The following is a 19334-nucleotide window of genomic DNA, read 5'->3' on the forward strand; positions in this document are numbered from 1 at the left end:
CGATAAAAATGTAAATTATTTTCCTCAGAAACTGGAAGACGGGGTTGTCTTTGTTGTGTCAAATGATTTATTAATATCAGTAAAAATATCTAACTTCACTGTTTTTATTCATTTAATTATTCTTTTAATTATACGTTTGAAATTGAGTTTTTAAATTAAATACAGATAACTTCATTATCTTAATTGAGCTTTACAATAGCTCTTTATTGAAATCAAGGAACGATAAAAACTTTTGGGTGTTTAGTGATTGTGGTGTTTTCCAAATAGTGTAATAATGAAAGTTCACGATCCATAAACGAGAGTATTTTAATTAGTTGACATGAGATAACAGGGAACCAGAATAGTTTAGTTTAATAACAACTGAAACAGTGATTTAATAATAGTTTCTGATGTATTTTACAAAAATAAAACATTGATAAAAATACATTATTACATGGGTAATATCTATATATAACATTTTAAATGGCTTTATTTACTTTATTAAGAGTATGTATATATATTTTGACAAAACACAATGAATAAGTGTCATATATTCATGAAGACACTGATGTAGTGTGCAGAGGTAAACTGATATTTACTTATCAAGATATTCTTCATCAGTTAAATAACATTTTTATTCATTTTAATGCTTTTGAAGAACTGAGCCACAAATAATAAATAGTCAAACTAAATCAGAGGAGATGATTGTGCTAAATATTCTATTAATAATGTTTTTAAAATGAACATATTTTCATTTTTTAGCTTTTTACAATTGCTGGACATGTTTTGTCCGATATCTCAAGAGTCAGTGACATATATATATATGACCTTAAAGACAACAAGATTATAGATGAGAAATAAATGACTGAATGAAATAAGAAATAAAATATAGACAAACTTTAGTCATAGGAGATATATCTGTAGAGAATAAAATCAACACATTAAACCCCGCGGCTATACAACTGTAGAGAACTTTAGCTGTAGACTGACTCCATGTACAGTGACACCATAACTGACCTGAACTAGCATACACACAGAGATGTGTGTGTGTGTGTGTGTGTGTATATGTGTAACTGTGGCTGAATGTGCAGATGTGTCCACAGACATGCTGAATGTGTGTGTGTGTGTGTGTGTGTGTGTGTGTGTGTGTGTGACTGTGGCTGAATGTGCAGATGTGTCCACAGACTTGCTGAATGTGTGTGTGTGTGTGTGTGTGTGACTGTGGCTGAATGTGCAGATGTGTCCACAGACTTGCTGAATGTGTGTGTGTGTGTGTGTGTGTGTGTGTGTGTGTGTGTGTAACTGTGGCTGAATGTGCAGATGTGTCCACAGACGTGCTGAATGTGTGTGTGTTGTGATTGAGAGAGCGTCTGGTCTGTGTTCAGAAGCTCCTCCTCAGTGTCTCTGTGTTGGTCTTGATGGAGCAGAAGTCTTTATTTCTCTGAGCGCAGCAGGAAAGCTTCAGCTAAACTGTGTGTTTTCCTACTTTAGTCAATCCAACACTGAAAACTCCTCATCTAGTCAAGAGTTACAGGCTTATTACTGGACACAGACATTACTGAGCTTGATTTATTCGCTTTATTAAGCATTATTAATGCACAGTTGTGCTGGTGAACATCAGTTAATGCACTGAGAGTCAACAAGAACTAACAGAGAACAACTTTACTGTCATCAACTAACATGAACAGATCAATAAATACTGGAATAAATGTGTTTTTATTGTTCAGTTCAAGTCAAATCATGAAGAAGAAGAAGATCAGAAGAGCAGAAACAAACGTCACACTTCATTTCTCCTTTATTCATTGAGCTGCTGGATTTCTCTACAGTTGATTCAAGATTTGACAGAGATTCAGACAGGATTCAGACATTTCCATGTTCATCATCACATTCTAATATCAGCAGTGGATTTGACATTGACTTTTATTATTTGTGCTCAAACAACAGAGAAACAATGAAGAAGATCAATCTGTAGACAAGAATCACGCTCACACATAACAGTGAACACATACACATGCACACACGCACGCACGCACGCACACACACTCACCACACACACACACGCACACACACACACGAACACACACACGCATGCACGCACACACACACGCACACACACACACACACTCACTCACACACACCACACACACGCAGACGCACACACACACACTCACACACACACACACAAGCACAACACACTCAGACACACACTCACACACACCACACACACACACACACACACGCACGCACACACTCTCTCTCACACACACACACACACACACTTACACACACACACACTCACACACACGCACGCACGCACGCACGCACACACTCTCTCTCTCTCTCTCACACACACACACACACACACACACACACTGCTGCTGACTGCTCCTGCAGAGGATTCTGGGTAAATCTCTCGTCAGTCTTCAGCTCAGTTTCACTGATGATCCACGATAAACAGTAAACCCAGCACAGAGCGGCTCAGTGAATGTGGTCTGGACTGAGTGGATGAGGCTCATTGTGTCTCTATAGATGTTGTAGAAGATCAGAGTTCCTGCACTGTGATCCACAAACACTCCTATTCTCCTGCTGAGCGCCTTCACTGGGAGATCAGTGTGTGTGTGATTGTGCCAGAATGAGAAACTGGAGGAATCACAGAGCAAACTCCAGGACTGAGCATTACCTCCAAACGCACACTCACCTCCTCCCTTCCTCCTGATGCTCTTATATGACACTGATATACACACACCATCATCTCCACTGCAGTCAATCTCCCAGTAACAGCGTCCACACACACTCTCTCTGCACAACACCTGACGACAATCAAATCTGTGTGGATGATCAGGATACGGCTGATTCTCTCTCACACTCTTCACCTCTCTGTTCTCCTCAGACAGAATGAATCGAGTGTGTGCTGTGTTTAGATCCAGAGTGAGGAAACAGACATCTGAACACAAGAACACACACATTTACAACCACAGCTGTGTGTGTGTGTGTGTGTGCGTGTGTGTGTGCATGAGTGTGTGTGAGAGAGCGAGAGAGAGAGTATGTGTGTGTGTGTGAGAGAGAGTGTGTGTGCGCATTTGTTTGTGTGTGTGTGTGTGTTTGTGTGTGTGTGTGTGCATGCGTGTGTGTGTGACTGAGGGAGTGTGTGTATGTGTGCGTGCATGCGGGCGTGTATGTTGTGTGTGTGTGTGTGTGTGTGTGAGATAGAGAGAGAGGGGGAGTGTGTGTGTGTGTCCATGTGTTCACTGCTGTGTGTGTGTGTGTGTGTGTGTGTGTGAGAGAGAGGGGGGGAGTGTGTGAGTGTGTGTGTGTGAGCGTGAGAGAGAGAGGAAGTGTGTGTGTGTGTGTGTGTGTGTGTGTGAGAGTGAGTGTGTGTGTCTGTGTGTGAGAGAGGGTGTGTGTGTGTGTGTGTGTGTGCGCGTGAGCAGGTGTGTGAGAGTGAGTGTATATGTCTGATTGTGTGTGAGCGTGTGCGTGTGAGAGAGAGACAGAAGGGAGCGTGTGTGTGTGTGTGTGTGTGAGTGTGTGTCTGATTGTGTGAGTGTGTGCATGCGTGTGTGTGTTTGAGAGACTGTGTGTGTGTGTGTGTGTGTGTGTGTGTGTGTGTGTGTGTGTGTGTAGTCCTACATTTGCGTGGTCCTGCTGTAATCCTCGTCTCTCCTCCATGATCCAGACTGTAAACACACACAGATTCACATTCAGTCAGTACACAAACATCAGATAATAACACACACACACACACACACACACACACACACACACACACACACACACACACACACACACAGCAGTGAACACATGGACACACACACACACACACTCCCCCTCTCTCTCTATCTCACACACACACACACACACACACACACACACACACAACATACACGCCCGCATGCACGCACACATACACACACTCCCTCAGTCACACACACACGCATGCTCACACACACACGCGCGCACACACACACACACACACACACACACACACACACACACACACACACGCACACACACACACACACACACACACAATAAGACATGTGGAGTGTGTGCTGAATGCTGGATTGTGATTGGCTGATCTCAGTGCATTAATAACTGCAGTAAAACAACATGAGTGTGTGTGGAGCTGTCAAATCAGCTTCTGAATGACACACAGAGCTTTTAGATCAGATGTGGAAACAGAAAACAGAATGGAAACACAGAAACAGACAGATATAAAGACTGAAGGATTCATTCAATGATCAATTGACAAAAGCGCAGCACAATAATAAAGCAGAATTCAGTGTTAAATGACTTGAAATATGATGGAGATCTTCATCTTCTGTCAAATGCCTCTTCATCATCTCCAAACATTGCTAAGTTGGAGAGCAGTGAATCCAGACCAATCTGCAGTCCTCCTCGCCCTTTGGAAGCTTGGTGGGTTTGTGTTCTGTTTATTGTTCATAATACTTCAGTTATAAAGGATTAGTTTAGGAGTTTTTTGTCATTTGCTTTATTTGAGTTTGTTCAACATGTGATTGTCACTGGACTATATCAGAACCAGCATCACTGTCTGCTGATCACTTTTATTGCCTGATATTTTGTGTTCATGTTAGTTTAGAAGCAGAAAAGAGCCAGATTACAAGATATGTGAGATATTTGCCAGAAACATCTTTGTTATGTCCACATTGTGAATGTAAATTGATATTGTTTATTTTCTTCCTGTTTATAGTTTTACTCCGCCCTTATTAAAGTGTGATAAAGGACATTCTGTGTCTGTGAAGTTCATGAGGGAGAGTTTAACTTGCTGTTAAAGTATACACAGGACGTATTTGGAGAACAGTACACACACATCTCTGAGCTGATACTGTACAGTTCTTCAGCAGAAATGTAGAGAACAAGTTTCACTGCTCAACTACAATGCTGAAACTGTACAGTGTTAATATGAGATATAATATCACGCTTAATGTGAGAACTGCCCCAGTGCACTGACATATTTAACAGCTTTGATTCATATCTGGACACTAGAAGAGCAGTGAAGTATCAAAGTATCTGTATTCACAATAAAAAAGCCAGTGCTGCTCCACATACTTGAGTTTGTCCAGTGTGTAGTTTGGATCCTCCAGTTGTTCAGAGAGCAGCTTGACTCCTGAATCTCCTGGATGATTGTAGCTCAGATCCAGCTCTCTCAGGTGTGAGGGGTTTGAAGTCAGAGCTGAAGACAGAAAACCACAGCCTTCCTCTGTCACCATACAGCCAGACAATCTACAAACACAGCAATAGTCCACATCACACAGTTGGACAATCACACATCTCTTTGTGTTGTGAAGATGCGGACTGCTGTTTCTGCTCATGTCAACAGCAGTGATGAACACACACATCCTGATCAGCTCTCCTTATTGATCCAGCCCTCGCATCAGCACACACACACTCACACACTCAACAAGGACTCGACATCATCTGTAGAAGTTTATATCAATATAAACAAAATATTACCCCAGCACATTTGGGCTCCACATCTGGTAATATTTAAGGGCTGTTCACACAGAAAGTGATGTTGAATGTCGACACCCACAGACAGACACAAGCTGGTAAAGTTTTCCAACAGTGAACTGAGACTGCAACTATTAGTGAAATCTATATTAAAGCTCTTCAAATATGATTTAGATTTACAGTAATTGTTTTTCATGTTTAAATCTGATTTATTCTTGTGTTTAAAGCGTTTGTCATTCCTCTACTTCAGTGTCTCAGACTCATTCAGAAATGATTATTAAATGCTGGATTAATGCACAAGAGAGTTTGGCGAACACGTTTTACACCATTTCAAATATATATTATATGTGCGGCTGTATAAGTCACATACAGCGCTCAGCATAATGGAGGACAGCCCATTCTGAAAACCAAGACTTTCCTCCATTTCTCAGTCAATATAGGCAGTGTATTCTGCTGCATTTAAACAGAACACATTTATTAAACTGATTTATTTATGAACATCATATTTTAGTCACAAAACATATTCAGATAATAGATAATAAAGATAAAGATAATACAATTAAAGTGAGGCTAAATATTAAGAAAAAAAAAATTCATTGTTTTGCTTCTCTTGATTTTTCCTCTTTTTTTAATTTTGTATTTAATATTTTTCTATAACACATAGATTTAAGTGCACTAGTTTTTGGACTGTTATCATGAGTTATTTTGTTAGATGAGCTCCAGATTTGGCTAATCTATTGTATATGCACAAATATAATACTGTAGAGCTTCCTATTAAACTATGAATGTAAAAGAGAGATTAGTGAGGGCTGTACTTATATATGCTGAGCACTGTATATTGTTCACCCAGAGTGTTTACATGGTCACACAGCAGTAACACAACAAGCATTGAGTTTGGGCTAGCTTCTGCAGATGGACATTGCTGTACACTGCCCTTGATGGGTGAGTGGGGGAGTGTCTGTTGTCTCTCAGGTGTGAATTATTCATGAGCATTGTCACTCACACATACAGCTGAGATCACCCAAAACACACTTAACAAAATGTAGATCATTGTAATGTTTTCTCTGAATGAGAGAACAGAATAATTTCACATGATTGTGCAGTAAATATTCTAGTCTACAAGACTGCTTACTCTAAAGTCTCGTTCAGACACATTCAGTGAGCTTTTTCCGCTAAAACCTAGTAACCACACATAATATTTGTTTTCTAAAAAACACAAGCATGAACATCAATATTTCCCACATATTATTGTAGCTCAGTTTATGCTGAACACAAATGAAACACATGTTGGCTAGTTCTGTGTAATAAGCAGCTGAAATAAGCACAGATGTCAGGGCATGTCAAAACATCTCAGGGGTCCCAAAATCACCTCAGACCCCTGAGGGTTAACTACAGGTATAGTATGAGCAGTGTGAAACACAATCACTGATAAACCAGAATTCCTGTTATCTGGGGTTTAGTATCACCCAGGGTTAACATGTTCAAGCATGAAGAGCTCTAATATGAAACTGTCTGACTGTAGTTATTGTAGAGTGGAGAATCATTTACCTCAGTGTGTCCAGTTTACAGTGTTGACTCTTCAGTCCATCAGAGAGAAGCTTCACTCCTGAATCCTGCAGGTCATTGTTACTCAGGTCCAGCTCTCTCAGCACACAGTTTGAGGATTGTAGAGCTGAAGACAAACTCTCACAGCGCTGAATAGTGAGATTACACATGACCAACCTGAGAAAGAAGAACACACATTACTAAAAACACACTGTTAATGTGATCTGATGTAACAAAACAAAAAATAAATAAATCGATCGATCAATCGATCAATCGATCAATCAATCAATCAATCAATCAATCAATCAATCAGGTGTTTAAACTCAGACCTCAGTGTGTCCAGTTTACAGTGTTGACTCTTCAGTCCATCAGAGAGAAGCTTCACTCCTGAATCCTGCAGGTCATTGTTACTCAGGTCCAGCTCTCTCAGCACACAGTTTGAGGATTGTAGAGCTGAAGACAAACTCTCACAGCACTGAACAGTGAGATTACACATGACCAATCTGAGAAAGAAGAACACAGATTACATTAACAGTGTGATTTCAGTCATTCATCTGATGTAAAAACAAACTATGAGGTTAATAATATGACAAAACTATTGAATTTGTGTCAGTTAGAATTATTGACTATTGTTATTTAATAAAACTGAATATTAAATGTAATTTAATATATTCTTGAACATGTTCAATGTAAAAAAATGCAAAATTTAGATTTAGATAAGATAGTTTAGATAAGAGGACCACGAGAGTTTATATATTTATGAACCTGCAAAATGCAAATGACCAGAGCCTGTCAACCCTGCTGCCGGGTCCAGAAACCTCCTCAGACCTCATCCACATTGCTTCTCTTGTTTATTTTATTTATTTTTTTTTGTCAGAATGACCAAAACATCTGACAAATTCCTAAATAAATATTTCCAATAAACCAATTTAAAGATAAACTATAAATATGATCATTAAAAATATTAAATATAAATAAAGATTTAGAGGTAATTAAATAAAATAATCATTAAATACACTGATTTCCTGAACTGATTAAGAAAAAGAGCAACTTTCATTTGAGAAGCAGCATTTTGCAGTTTCTCCACTAATGCTCTTAAATATATCTGGACATTTCCATCTCAATCAAAACACTTTTAATGTTGTTGAGTGGAGAATCATTTACCTCAGTGTGTCCAGTTTACAGTGTTGACTCTTCAGTCCATCAGAGATCTTCTTCACTCCTGAATCCTGCAGGTCATTGATACTCAGGTCCAGCTCTCTCAGCACACAGTTTGAGGATTGTAGAGCTGAAGACAAACTCTCACAGCACTGAACAGTGAGATTACACCACTGCAGTCTGTGTAGAGGACAAACAGCAACACAATCAGCAGTGAGAAATGAGCAGTGTTGAGTGTTCATGAGTTCAGTCTACAGTGATAAAAGCAACACTGGAAATAAACTATATATATATATACTGCTCAAACAATAAAGGGAACACTGAAATAACACATCCTAGATCTGAATGACTGAAATATTCTTATTAAATACTTTGTTCTTTACACAGTTGAATGTGCTGACAACAAAATCACACAGACATGATCACTGGAAATCAAATGTATTAACCCATGGAGGACTGGATTAGGAGTCACACTCAAAGCTGTAGTGAACTGCAGGAATTGCTGACACACTCCAGACACATGAGGTCCAGCATTGTCTTGCATTAGGAGGAATCCAGGGTCAACCAGACCAGTACATGGTCTCACAAGGGTCTGAGGATCTCATCTCGGTACCTAATGGCAGTCAGGCTACCTCATGGTGTTGTACCATGGTGTTGGGCTGCAACCCCCACTTGTGGACATCGGGCCCTCATACCACCCTCATGCCTCAGAACAAGCCTGTTTAATTCATTTAGAAATATCTTTTTATTTTTTTATTGATTGAATCTACATTAAACTAAACTAAAGCTGTATTTCCCCATTCATATGACTGTACTGAATTATTGAACAGATTATTAATAACTAATCAGAGAGCATTTTACTGAGCTCAGTGTAAAGTTTAGTGTTTAGGCCTACAGTAAATGTAATATTAGAGGCATGTCTGCGGCGAGACGGCAATACTGTGTCTAAAATTACACTATTTCTCTGATCAGAAAACAAACACAATTATCCAAGAGCAACACTGTGTTAGATTTGAGCAAATACACATCAACAAATGTCCTATTCAGCTGCAGGAGCACAGGGATTTACAGGGATTTGAGTTATTTTCCAGGATAAACTGTAAAGCAAATGAAGTAGATTATTAAATAAGTACAAATGTTGTTTGTGTGAGTAAAAAGTCAAGAAAAGTTTGTTCAATACGTTTAGAAATGCTGAAATAAATGAGCAAATAAGGAAACAGAACACTGCCGCCGCGTCCCCATGCAGTAATATGGTGTATCAGCGATCTCACAGGGGGACGATATGGCCAGCTAAAGATTTTCTGTTAAAGCAGGGCAGTGATTCACTAAACTGATCTGAGTCTTCAGTGCAGACTGATGTGTGTCTTCTGTGATCAATCAATGAATACTCACAGAGCTCTTCCGCAGTTTCTCACAGCTGCTGTCAGTCTCCGTCTTCCCTCAGCTGATGTGTTGAATTTATTAGAGTCTAACTCATCCAGCGGCTCCTCTGACATCTCAATCATGTAGGAGATTGTTGAGCAGTGAGCAGGAGAGAGTTCCTCCTCTGAGTGTTTGTCTGATTTCACAAACTCCTGAATCTCTCTGGCCAGAGTCTGATCTTTCACCTCCAGCAGACAGAGGAACAGATTGATGGATCTTTCAGCTGAGAGATGTTCATCTTCCTTGATCTTGTCTTTAATGTACTGTGTGATTCTCCTGATGTTCTCTGAGCTCTCCTCTGTGTGTGTCAGCAGATCCTGGAAGAGTCTCTGATTGGACTCCAGTGAGACGCCCAGCAGGAACCGCAGGAACAGATCCAGATGACCATTACTACTCCTGACAGCTTTATCTACTGCTGAACTGAGCAGATCATACAGAGACTTCTCAGAGCTGGACTGGATATATCCATTATATGAATATTCTTCATCATAAATCCCCCTCAGCGGTTCTCTGTTCTCTGTTAAATGGCAGTAAAACACAAAGAAAGCAGCCAGAAACTCCTGAAAGCTGAGATGGATGAAGCTGTAGACTTTCCTCTGATGAATCACAGATTCCTCCTTGAAGATCTCAGTGCAGATCCCAGAATACACAGAGGCGTCAGTGACGTCTATGCCGCTCTCAATCAGGTCCTCCTCATAGAACATCACATTGCCCTTCATCAGCTGTCTGAAAGCCACTTCAGCAAGTTTGAGGATCACTCCTCTGTTGGCCTGCAGGAGTTTCTCTGGATCTCTCTCTTCATACTTCTGCTTCCTCATGTTGATCTGAATCAGCAGGAAGTGGATGTACATCTCAGTCAGAGTTTGAGGGATTTCTGCACTCACATCTTCTTCCAGGAGCATCTGAAGCACAGTGGAGGAGATCCAGCAGAAGACGGGTATGTGGCACATGATCTGGAGGCTTCTTGCTCTTCTGATGTGGGAGATGATTCTGCCGGCTTGATGCTCGTCGCTGATTCTCTTCCTGAAATATTCCTCCTTCTGAGGCTCAGTGAATCCCTGAATCTCTGTCAGACGCTTGATGTATCTGGAGGGGATCTGATGGGCTGCTGCTGGTCTGGAGGTGATCCAGATGAGAGCAGAGGGAAGCAGATCTCCTTTCAGGAGGCTCCGCATCAACACAGCCACTGATGAAGATTCAGTCACAGCACAAACTTTCTCCTCATCTGAAAAGTTGAGTGTGATTCTGCTTTCATCCAGACCATCAAAGATGAACACAACTCTACACTGCTCATAAATCTTGGGCTCCAGATCTTCAAGTTCAGGATGAAAGTCCAGCAGAAGTCTGTGAAGACTGTACTGATGATCTCTGATCAAGTTCAGCTCTCGAAATGGAAGCACAAACATGAAATCTACATCCTGATGGTCTTTTCCCTCGGCCCAGTCCAGAATGAACTTCTGCACAGAGACGGTTTTCCCGATTCCAGCGATGCCTTTAGTGAGAACAGTCTTGATCTGGGCTTTCTCCTTCTTGATCTTCTCCTCATGTCCTGCTCCAGCTGAGGCTTTAAAGATGTCATTGCAGTAGACTGGAGTGTGTTGTGAGGGTTTTGTTCTGCCTCTTTTCTCCATCTGTAAAACCTCATGTTCTTCATTCACTCCTTCACTCTCTCCTTCTATGATGTAGAGCTGTGTGTAGATGCTGTTCAGGAGGGTTTGAGTCTCTCCATGGTTGATTCCCTCAAATAATCTCTCATACTTGTTCTTCATGCTGGTTTTGTGCTGCTCTTTGACTCTCTGGAGTTCATCATGTTCTGGTTGGAGTGAATCCTGCTGCAGGTCTCCAGTCTGATCATCTCCATCCACACTGCAGGAACAACAACAACACAAAGAGTCAATGAGTAAACCCCATGTTTATACCTTATGGCTCGGAAATTATGTAAAAAAGAGAGACATCCAAGACAGCCAACATTATAGAACACAATTTATTAAAGAGACTCTTTATAACATATAAAGTTTAATAAAAATGTCCTGATGAATACTGAAATACAGTTCATGTGTGGGCAATAATGTACAGCACTAAATACCTTTGAGTAGATGATGGTGTTTTCTCACTGAATACTGGTGGATTACCCATTGACCAGTCACTCTTCAGAGACACAGCGCTGGACACACATGATCCTGATCTCACACTGAACACACCAGAGGAAAAGGAGCATCACAACCTCAAGGTTTTGTTCAAGGTGTAAGATAAATGTTTCATGAGTAAAATTTCAGATCAATATAGCCATCAGATCATTATTATACTCTTTTGAACATGTGACCTGTGTCATTTGTGTGTCTCCTGCATTTAAAGTGTTTGATTGAAGTCAATAGTCATATTAAATATATTGATGTGCAGTTTACTCACAGCTCTGTGCATTCTCCCATCACAATTTCTTTCTTTTTTCTACATCTTTTGCTAATTCTACAGCAGAATTTATGCAGGATGATTTTTATAAGTGTCGTAAAATTAAAACTAAATCATAATCGTATCATAACTAAAAACTTAAGATATGAAATAAAAATAAAAAGTTTTAAAGTTTTATTTATTGTTTACAATGCAAATCCATTTAGATCCACATATTTGTTAAACACAGCGAGTCTCGTGTAATATTGACTAAAAGACAGAAAATATTACTGTACAAACTGTACTGTAAATAAATCGCATGAATATTTGTTATATTAGTCAATAATATTAATGAAATTAATTTATAAACTGAATAATATAAATGTGCTCACATTTACGCTAGTAAATAAATAGACTCAGTGGTGGGTTAAAAACCAGCGTGTTTCTGCACACAGAGATTGTGTGTGGGTCAAACTATTACTAATAACAGAAACATATAAGTTTATTATACCAAGTTTTATATATATATATAAATCACAAGGTGCAAGAGGTGAACAGTGTGATTTGTTGCTTTTTTCAGATCAGCACAACTGTAATTTTCATGTTTTGTGTCATGTTGTTAAAATAGCACATCTGTTTGCACCACTTTGTGGACTCAAGGGTGTTACAGTCTATAAAGGAGGTGTGTTAAGTTGTTGGTCTTTGTTCTTCAGAGAAAGTGTTGAAATAATGGTGTAAAAACAGAGTCAATACCTGTGTTTCTCTGAGAGAGAGTCCTTTACTCGCTCCTCTGCCATACTGCAGCTAAAACACCAATGCAGACATTAGCAGAGCTTTCAGGAAACAATCATACACACACACATATATATATAGTCCTTAACATGAATGCAGTAATGCCTAGTTCAGACTGCGTGATTTTAGCCCCGATTTTGGCTCGCCGACAGGTTTTGAGTAATCGCCGACAAATGCCTGAAATCACAGGCAAATCGCTGCTCGTGCACGTGAGTGACAATCACACAGTATGAACTTTCAAAGACGCGATCTGAGAGATTCGCCGATGAGTCGCCGATGCATGTGAGATATTTGGCGTGCTGAATATCTGGAGCTGTCGGCGATTCAAATCACGCCGTGTGAATTGAGTTTTGACTGAAATTAACATCAGCGATCGCCTACAGCCAATGAGAGAGCAGCTTTCACTTGTGTGTGCGTGTGTGTGTGTACCTGCTGCAGGCCAGCGGGAGGCTGGGGGAGAAGGTAAAAGCGCTCTTTTTCGGTTTATTTGGACCCACGAAATGGAGGAAAAACTAGTGGAGGTTTGACAGGACTCAGGAGCACCCGTGTCTGTTTGACGTTTCATACAGAAAGAAATTAGTTTATTATCAACTTAAGTTGAGGAGAAATGGCTAATTCCCTTTAAACCCAGGTGAGCAAACATGTACATGTTCTACCCCATTAAAGGCTTCTTTCTCATTATGTAGTTAATAACAAAAGATATACGACGTGTTTTTGGCTGTGAGACGTAGTTTGGACGAAGTTGTCGGCGATTCTCCCTATAGTAAAGTCATGCAATGTGAAAGTCCCTGTCGCCGATCCATCTTGCAGTGTAAACAAAGCAGCGACGAAACGCTGGCCCAGATAGTCATGCAGTGTGAAAACATCTGTGACACGATGACTTTGAAAATCATGCAGTCTGAACTCGGCATTAGTTTAACCCTGATCTGACATCTCAGCTGTTTCACATTTGATTTAAGGTAAATGCATGTTATATAGAGTTTATCAAGAGAAGTTCAGGTTCAGCCAATTGTTGATTTAGTGAGTATTAAAATGTCTCTCTACTAAAGAGGCTCTTTGGTTAATGAGTTACTCTGACGGTCAAAGGTTAAATGCAGTGTTGTTTAAGGATCGTCAGCTTGTTGTTTTTCAGCTTTTCTTCCTGTTCAACTGAAGGTCTGCTTTAACTTTACTTTTGATTTGGTGACTCTGAATGTTTAGAGTTATATTTAATGCTGAATTATTGGACACTATTGAGTCAGTCTGATATAGAAGAGCACAAACACTGTAAAGGGATTAAAAATAAAGCTTTTAGACACAGTGTTTAAATGAGCGTGTTTGACTCAGTGTTTAATCTGTGTTTGAGGATTTGATCTTCAGGATCAGACATTTAAATCACACTCACACATATAAACCCTTCATCATCTCCACAAATCAGCGTAATGTAGAAGTGTTAAACTCACATGCAGAAGTACAGACGCTCTTGTGCAGCAGGAACACAATCTGAGCTCTTTCACTCTTTCACTTCACTAAAACACTCCTGTGTGATCTACAGGTATATCCTGCAATATTACTGGCTCCACTGAGGGACACTGACATGAATATTCATGAGACTCTCCTGACTGTGGGCGTGTCCTGAAGACGAGTGTGTTGAAGGAAGATTTAGAGAAGGTGTTTAAGATGAAATCTGAGAGGTCTCTGATGAATATTTACAGCAATGTTGAACCAATAAAATAAGATCAGAGATTTATATATAAATGAGTACACCTCATACAGATCTCTCTGCTGTATTATTATTATTTTCTGTAAGATACTGTTTAATAATATTTAATAAGTGTGTTTATACATTATATTAGTCAGTACTAAAGGCAAAACTGAACTAACTGAACAAACTAACTGAAGATCACAGTGAAGAGAAACAGCACACACAAATGAATAATGTTTAACCAGAGGACAAATCAAGAAAACCATTAAACAGCATTACATTCAGTTCAAATGTTGTAGTTTGTCTTTTATTTATTGTTTGCAGCACATAATGTGAATGTACATGTGTTATATCTCTATTTCTGAAGGTGTTTTTAGACTCTTATTTTAATCAATATATCTGTTTATCGATACTCGCTATTAGAAATCCATTATATATATATATATATATATATATATATATATATATATATATATATATATATATATATATATATATATATATATATATATATATATATATAAAAGCTTTTCTAAATTCTCCTAAGACAAGAACAGGACAGCTTTAATGAAAGGTTTTGATTATATAATGATCACTCATTTACATTACAGATGTTTAATACTATTTTTTTTGTCATCATTTCTCAAAATTCAGGATAAAAAGTCAATAAAAATATTGAAATAAAATATGAATAATTTTCCTCAGAAACTGGAAGACGGGGTTGACGTGTTTTGGTTGTGACAAATGATTTATTATTATCAGTAAAAAATCTTACTTAGCGGCTTTTATTCATTTATTTGTTCTTTTTATTTATTTTTTTACTCTCAGTAATGATTAAATCACACTGAGCTGAGCTAAACTGAACTGAACTGAACTTAAACACTAAAACCTGAACCACACTGTTCCAGTTACTATGACCATTTATGTGAAGCTGCTTTGACACAATCTACATTGTAAAAGCGCTATACAAATAAAGCTGAATTGAATTGAATTGAATATATATATATAGTGTGCAGATATATAAATATATATATTTATATATATAGTGTGCAGAGGTAAACTGATATTTACTTATCAAGATATTCTTCATCATTTAAATAACATTTTTATTCATTTTAATGCTTGTGAAGAACTGAACCACAAAGAATAAATAGTCAAATTAAATCAGAGGAGATGATTGTGCTAAATATTCTATTAATAATGTATTTAAAATGAACATATTTAATTTTTTTAGCTTTTTACAATAGCTGGACATGTTTTGTCCAATATCTCAAGAATCATTGATATGTGTAGATATATATATATTGTAGTCATAATAGTAGTGATATGATAATAGTGCCTTCTAATGCTTCTCCAAAAAGTTCTTTACTATATTTGGGAAACCCTAAACGTCATCATGTATGACTGACCTAAATGTCTTCTGTGTGCTGTGGGGAGTTAGCGATTGATCGGGACTTTTATTTTGGCGTAATGCTGTGACGTCATTAGCCCGGGCTGCACTCATTAGCACTCGTGCGTCTGTGCCTCCACAGGAGAAAGGTTTGTGTTTTTAAAGCTTTTGAGGAGGATAAACTCATGTAAAGTGCTCGATTAAAGTTGAATGCCTTTACACGTGACGCTGAGAGATGTGTCATTTAAACATGATAAGGCTTTATATAGTGCGCTTGAACGCTTTTAACAGTAACGAGTGCTGCTGTTATGATGAGTTTATCCACATGACTAGCAGAAATATGCGTCACGACAACTGTTTATAAACCCTGCAAACGTTTACATGAAGATTAAAGCAGATATACATCACAAAACGAAGTGATAGTAGTCTGTGTTGATCTGTAAATGTGTAGTGGTGGTTCAGTTCTGTTTGTGTTTTATCAGGCTGTTTTCTCTTTCTCTGATCGATGATTTACCTGAAATCTTTCTGATATTATATTATTTAACAGAACAATACTAACAGAAAAAACAACTGTTGAATCGACAAAAGAAAGATGGACCCTGTTAAACTGGAGAGTGAAGATGTGAAGATTGAAGAAGAGGCGCTTGCAGTGAAAAAAGAGGAGTCTGAGGAACAGCCAGGTCGGTTTATTAAAGCTCAGTTCATCTGTGTGTTCACTAAACATCTCCAGCATAAAGTAGCTCATGACTTACTGAGGTAAAGTTGGTTTTATATTCACACATTCAGACTTTCTTCTTAATAATATCACTTCAGAAAATGATTCTGTGTAAATTCTGAATAGTGAAATCATATGTTGAGGTGAAGTTGTTTTTATATTTGCACATTTGTTCGCTTTTGGTACTGTGACAACTAATAACAGGCTACTGTAAATATCGGCTCTGAAAAAAGGCATGTAATATTGACTTTAACACAACATCAGCACTGTTTAATTGACTGTTAATCTGTACTTTGATTGTCATTATATGATAATATGATTTAACAATTTTGAATTAGCACAGAATGATTTTCTGAAGTGATATTATTAAGGAGAAAATCTGAAAGTGCGAATATAAGACCAACTTTACCTCAGTAAATCACATTATCAGCCAACAACTATTAAAGCACAACATTGTTCACAGTCAGCTCAACAGTGCTGAATAATCTTATTGTGTGTAAACTTGCCTTTCAAGAAAATTTACAAAAAATTCTCAAACAATATCTCTCCCATTATTCTGTTATTAAACAGAAACTAATGTGATAATCCTAACTTACCTAAAAGAGGAAAAGTTTAGACACATTAACATCTGACTCTATTTTTAAATGATTATGTGCCTTTTTATACAGCAGATGTCAACTTCTGCTTTCATCTGTAATTATTTTTTTAGTTTTTTTTCACCTTTATTGATAGGACAGTGGAGGTTACAGACAGGAAAGTATTGTGAGCAGACAGAGGGGAAGGGTTTACTAGAATATATATATATATATATATATATATATATATATATATATATATATATATATATATATATATATATATATATTTATATTCTAGTAAAAAAGTGTCAATATTGCAACAGAATCCATACACCTATACTTTTGCAATGCACTTTTTTTTTATCAGACAATGACTTTTATTTGGAGAGATTTATATAATAATATAAATATTTTTAAATGTGAATCCTTCAAAAATGGTTGAAATGATAGACATTTTTATTAAAAAAAACCTTAAAGACAGTTTTAGATAGTATATCTTATGTATCACGTATTGCCAATGATGACCTTTTATTGTTTAACTTTACTCTCCTTCAAGTGCTTCATGAGTTTCTGTCTTCTGTTCAACAGGTTCAACTCAGCAAGTTCTGCAGCCAATGATGGGTAAGTAGATGATATAGATCATAGGTCTCAAACTGGATTCCTGGAGGGCCGCAGCTCTGCACAGTTTAGCTCCAACCCTAATCAAACACAGCTGATGCAACTAATCAAGGGGTTCAGGATTACTAGAGAGTATTAAGCAGGTGTGAGCTGGAGCTGGTTGAAGCTAAACTATGCAGAGCTGCGGCCTTCCAGGAATTGAGTTTGAGACCATTGATATAGATGAATGTTCAGCCTTTTAAAATAGTTTCTTTATTTTTCGTTGTCTTGTTTTGGTTTGAAAGTTTTGAGCGGATATGCCAAATTCATTTAATCAAGGGTTAGGTTTTAAACAAGTGGCAAGAGGAGTAGGATACATGGATCAATAATAATTTGTATGAAATACAACCTGAACATTCAAACTGATTTGAATACCTTTTATTTATTTATTTATTTATTTTAACCCCGGCATCCTTGTCAAAGGTGCCCACTGGCCTCTGTCCATCATAAACATCCCCTTATCATAATTGCTTTCATCACTCTGTCTCCTCTACACCAATGTGTGCGGTCTGATGCAATATGGCTGTCGTCCTGTCATCCAGGTGAATGCTGCACACTGGTGGTGGATTAAAATTCTCCTTTTTAAAATGCAAATTATTTTAATTTTGGGGGAAAAAAAACGTTTTATTCAAAAAATATTAATTTGTTTTTTTAAGCGTCCAAACACTAAATATTAAAGACATAATTATAGGAATGGAAATTAATTTTATATATTTATATTTTCATGAAGTAAGGTTTTTGTTTTCAGAAGGAAAAGTAAAAAATGTTTGCGTTAATAATAAAACAAAAACTGAATCAAATATATTATAAAATTTATATACAATTGACCCTAATTATGGACAAATGTTATACTATTATGATATTATTTTCAAGATTTTTTCCCGCAAATAAAAGATGTTGCTGAGATTATTATTAATGCAATATATACATTTTTATACAATATACAATTATTAACCCCCCCACCAAAAAAAAATGTGTAAATCGATTTGATTGTCCAGAAAAGCGCTGTATAAAAGTAAGAAATTATTATTATTATTAATACAAGATTTGAGTAATATTTGAAGTGATGAAATATTGGATATACAAGTTAACTCATGTTTTTTGCTGAAAGGTGAAGACCGCACTCCGTGTTCTGCACAGCTCTTTATTTTTGATTATCTCCATTATGGGCATTAAATTATCTATTTGTAATGTATCCAGTGGCTTTAATTGAGCTAAATGACGTTTGCTGTTTGTTCAAACTACTTGTCTAAAATGAGCTCATATAAAACATAACTCTTGAGTTTTTTGAGGACAACCTAACTGTTTAATGTTCAATCCAGTCAAATTTCTAAAAACGAATAAGTTAACTTACAGTCCCAACACAAATCCATTGAGTTGAACCTATTTTTATCCTGTGTCTGGGTTTAAGTTTAAGTTTGTCAATGGTTTAATTCCCTCTGGTGCGTGAACATGTAATAATACAATACCATTTTACAGTGTATGAGGGGTTATCACACACCGGACAAGCACTTTCTATATAAACATATAATGTTATTTCATATTAAACAATGC

The 19334-nt window shown here is 37.6% G+C and overlaps 2 protein-coding genes across 10 annotated transcripts in view; one reads left to right on the forward strand and one right to left on the reverse strand.

Moving 5' to 3' along the window:
- Positions 1-19334, forward strand: part of si:ch73-389k6.1 — a 778105-nt gene that overhangs the window by 731869 nt on the left and 26902 nt on the right. For 5 of the 9 annotated variants that reach the window (XR_012402504.1, XM_073948333.1, XM_002661895.6 and 2 more), the window contains exons 1-3: positions 15924-15979; positions 16378-16510; positions 17712-17744. Coding sequence is in view for 5 of the 9 variants with exons in the window: in XM_002661895.6 (XP_002661941.1) it covers positions 16423-16510; positions 17712-17744 (121 nt within the window). In the remaining 4 variants the exon portion in view is untranslated. Of the gene's footprint in view, positions 1-15923; positions 15980-16377; positions 16511-17711; positions 17745-19334 lie in introns of those variants that run through there. The other 4 variants (XR_012402505.1, XM_073948334.1, XM_073948330.1 and 1 more) reach the window with 2 other exon arrangements.
- LOC137491378 (NACHT, LRR and PYD domains-containing protein 3-like) lies at positions 1539-14273 on the reverse strand. The gene is made up of 10 exons (XM_068220557.2): positions 14199-14273; positions 12718-12768; positions 11663-11767; positions 9547-11442; positions 8161-8334; positions 7326-7499; positions 7000-7173; positions 5050-5223; positions 3610-3656; positions 1539-2923 (listed from the first exon to the last, which is right to left on the reverse strand). The coding sequence occupies exons 2-10, from the start codon at positions 12759-12761 to the stop codon at positions 2403-2405; spliced, it is 3309 nt and encodes a 1102-aa protein (XP_068076658.2). The 5' UTR covers positions 12762-12768; positions 14199-14273; the 3' UTR covers positions 1539-2402.

This window comes from Danio rerio, chromosome 4, assembly GCF_049306965.1.
Source record: "Danio rerio strain Tuebingen ecotype United States chromosome 4, GRCz12tu, whole genome shotgun sequence".
Lineage (NCBI taxonomy): Eukaryota > Metazoa > Chordata > Actinopteri > Cypriniformes > Danionidae > Danio > Danio rerio.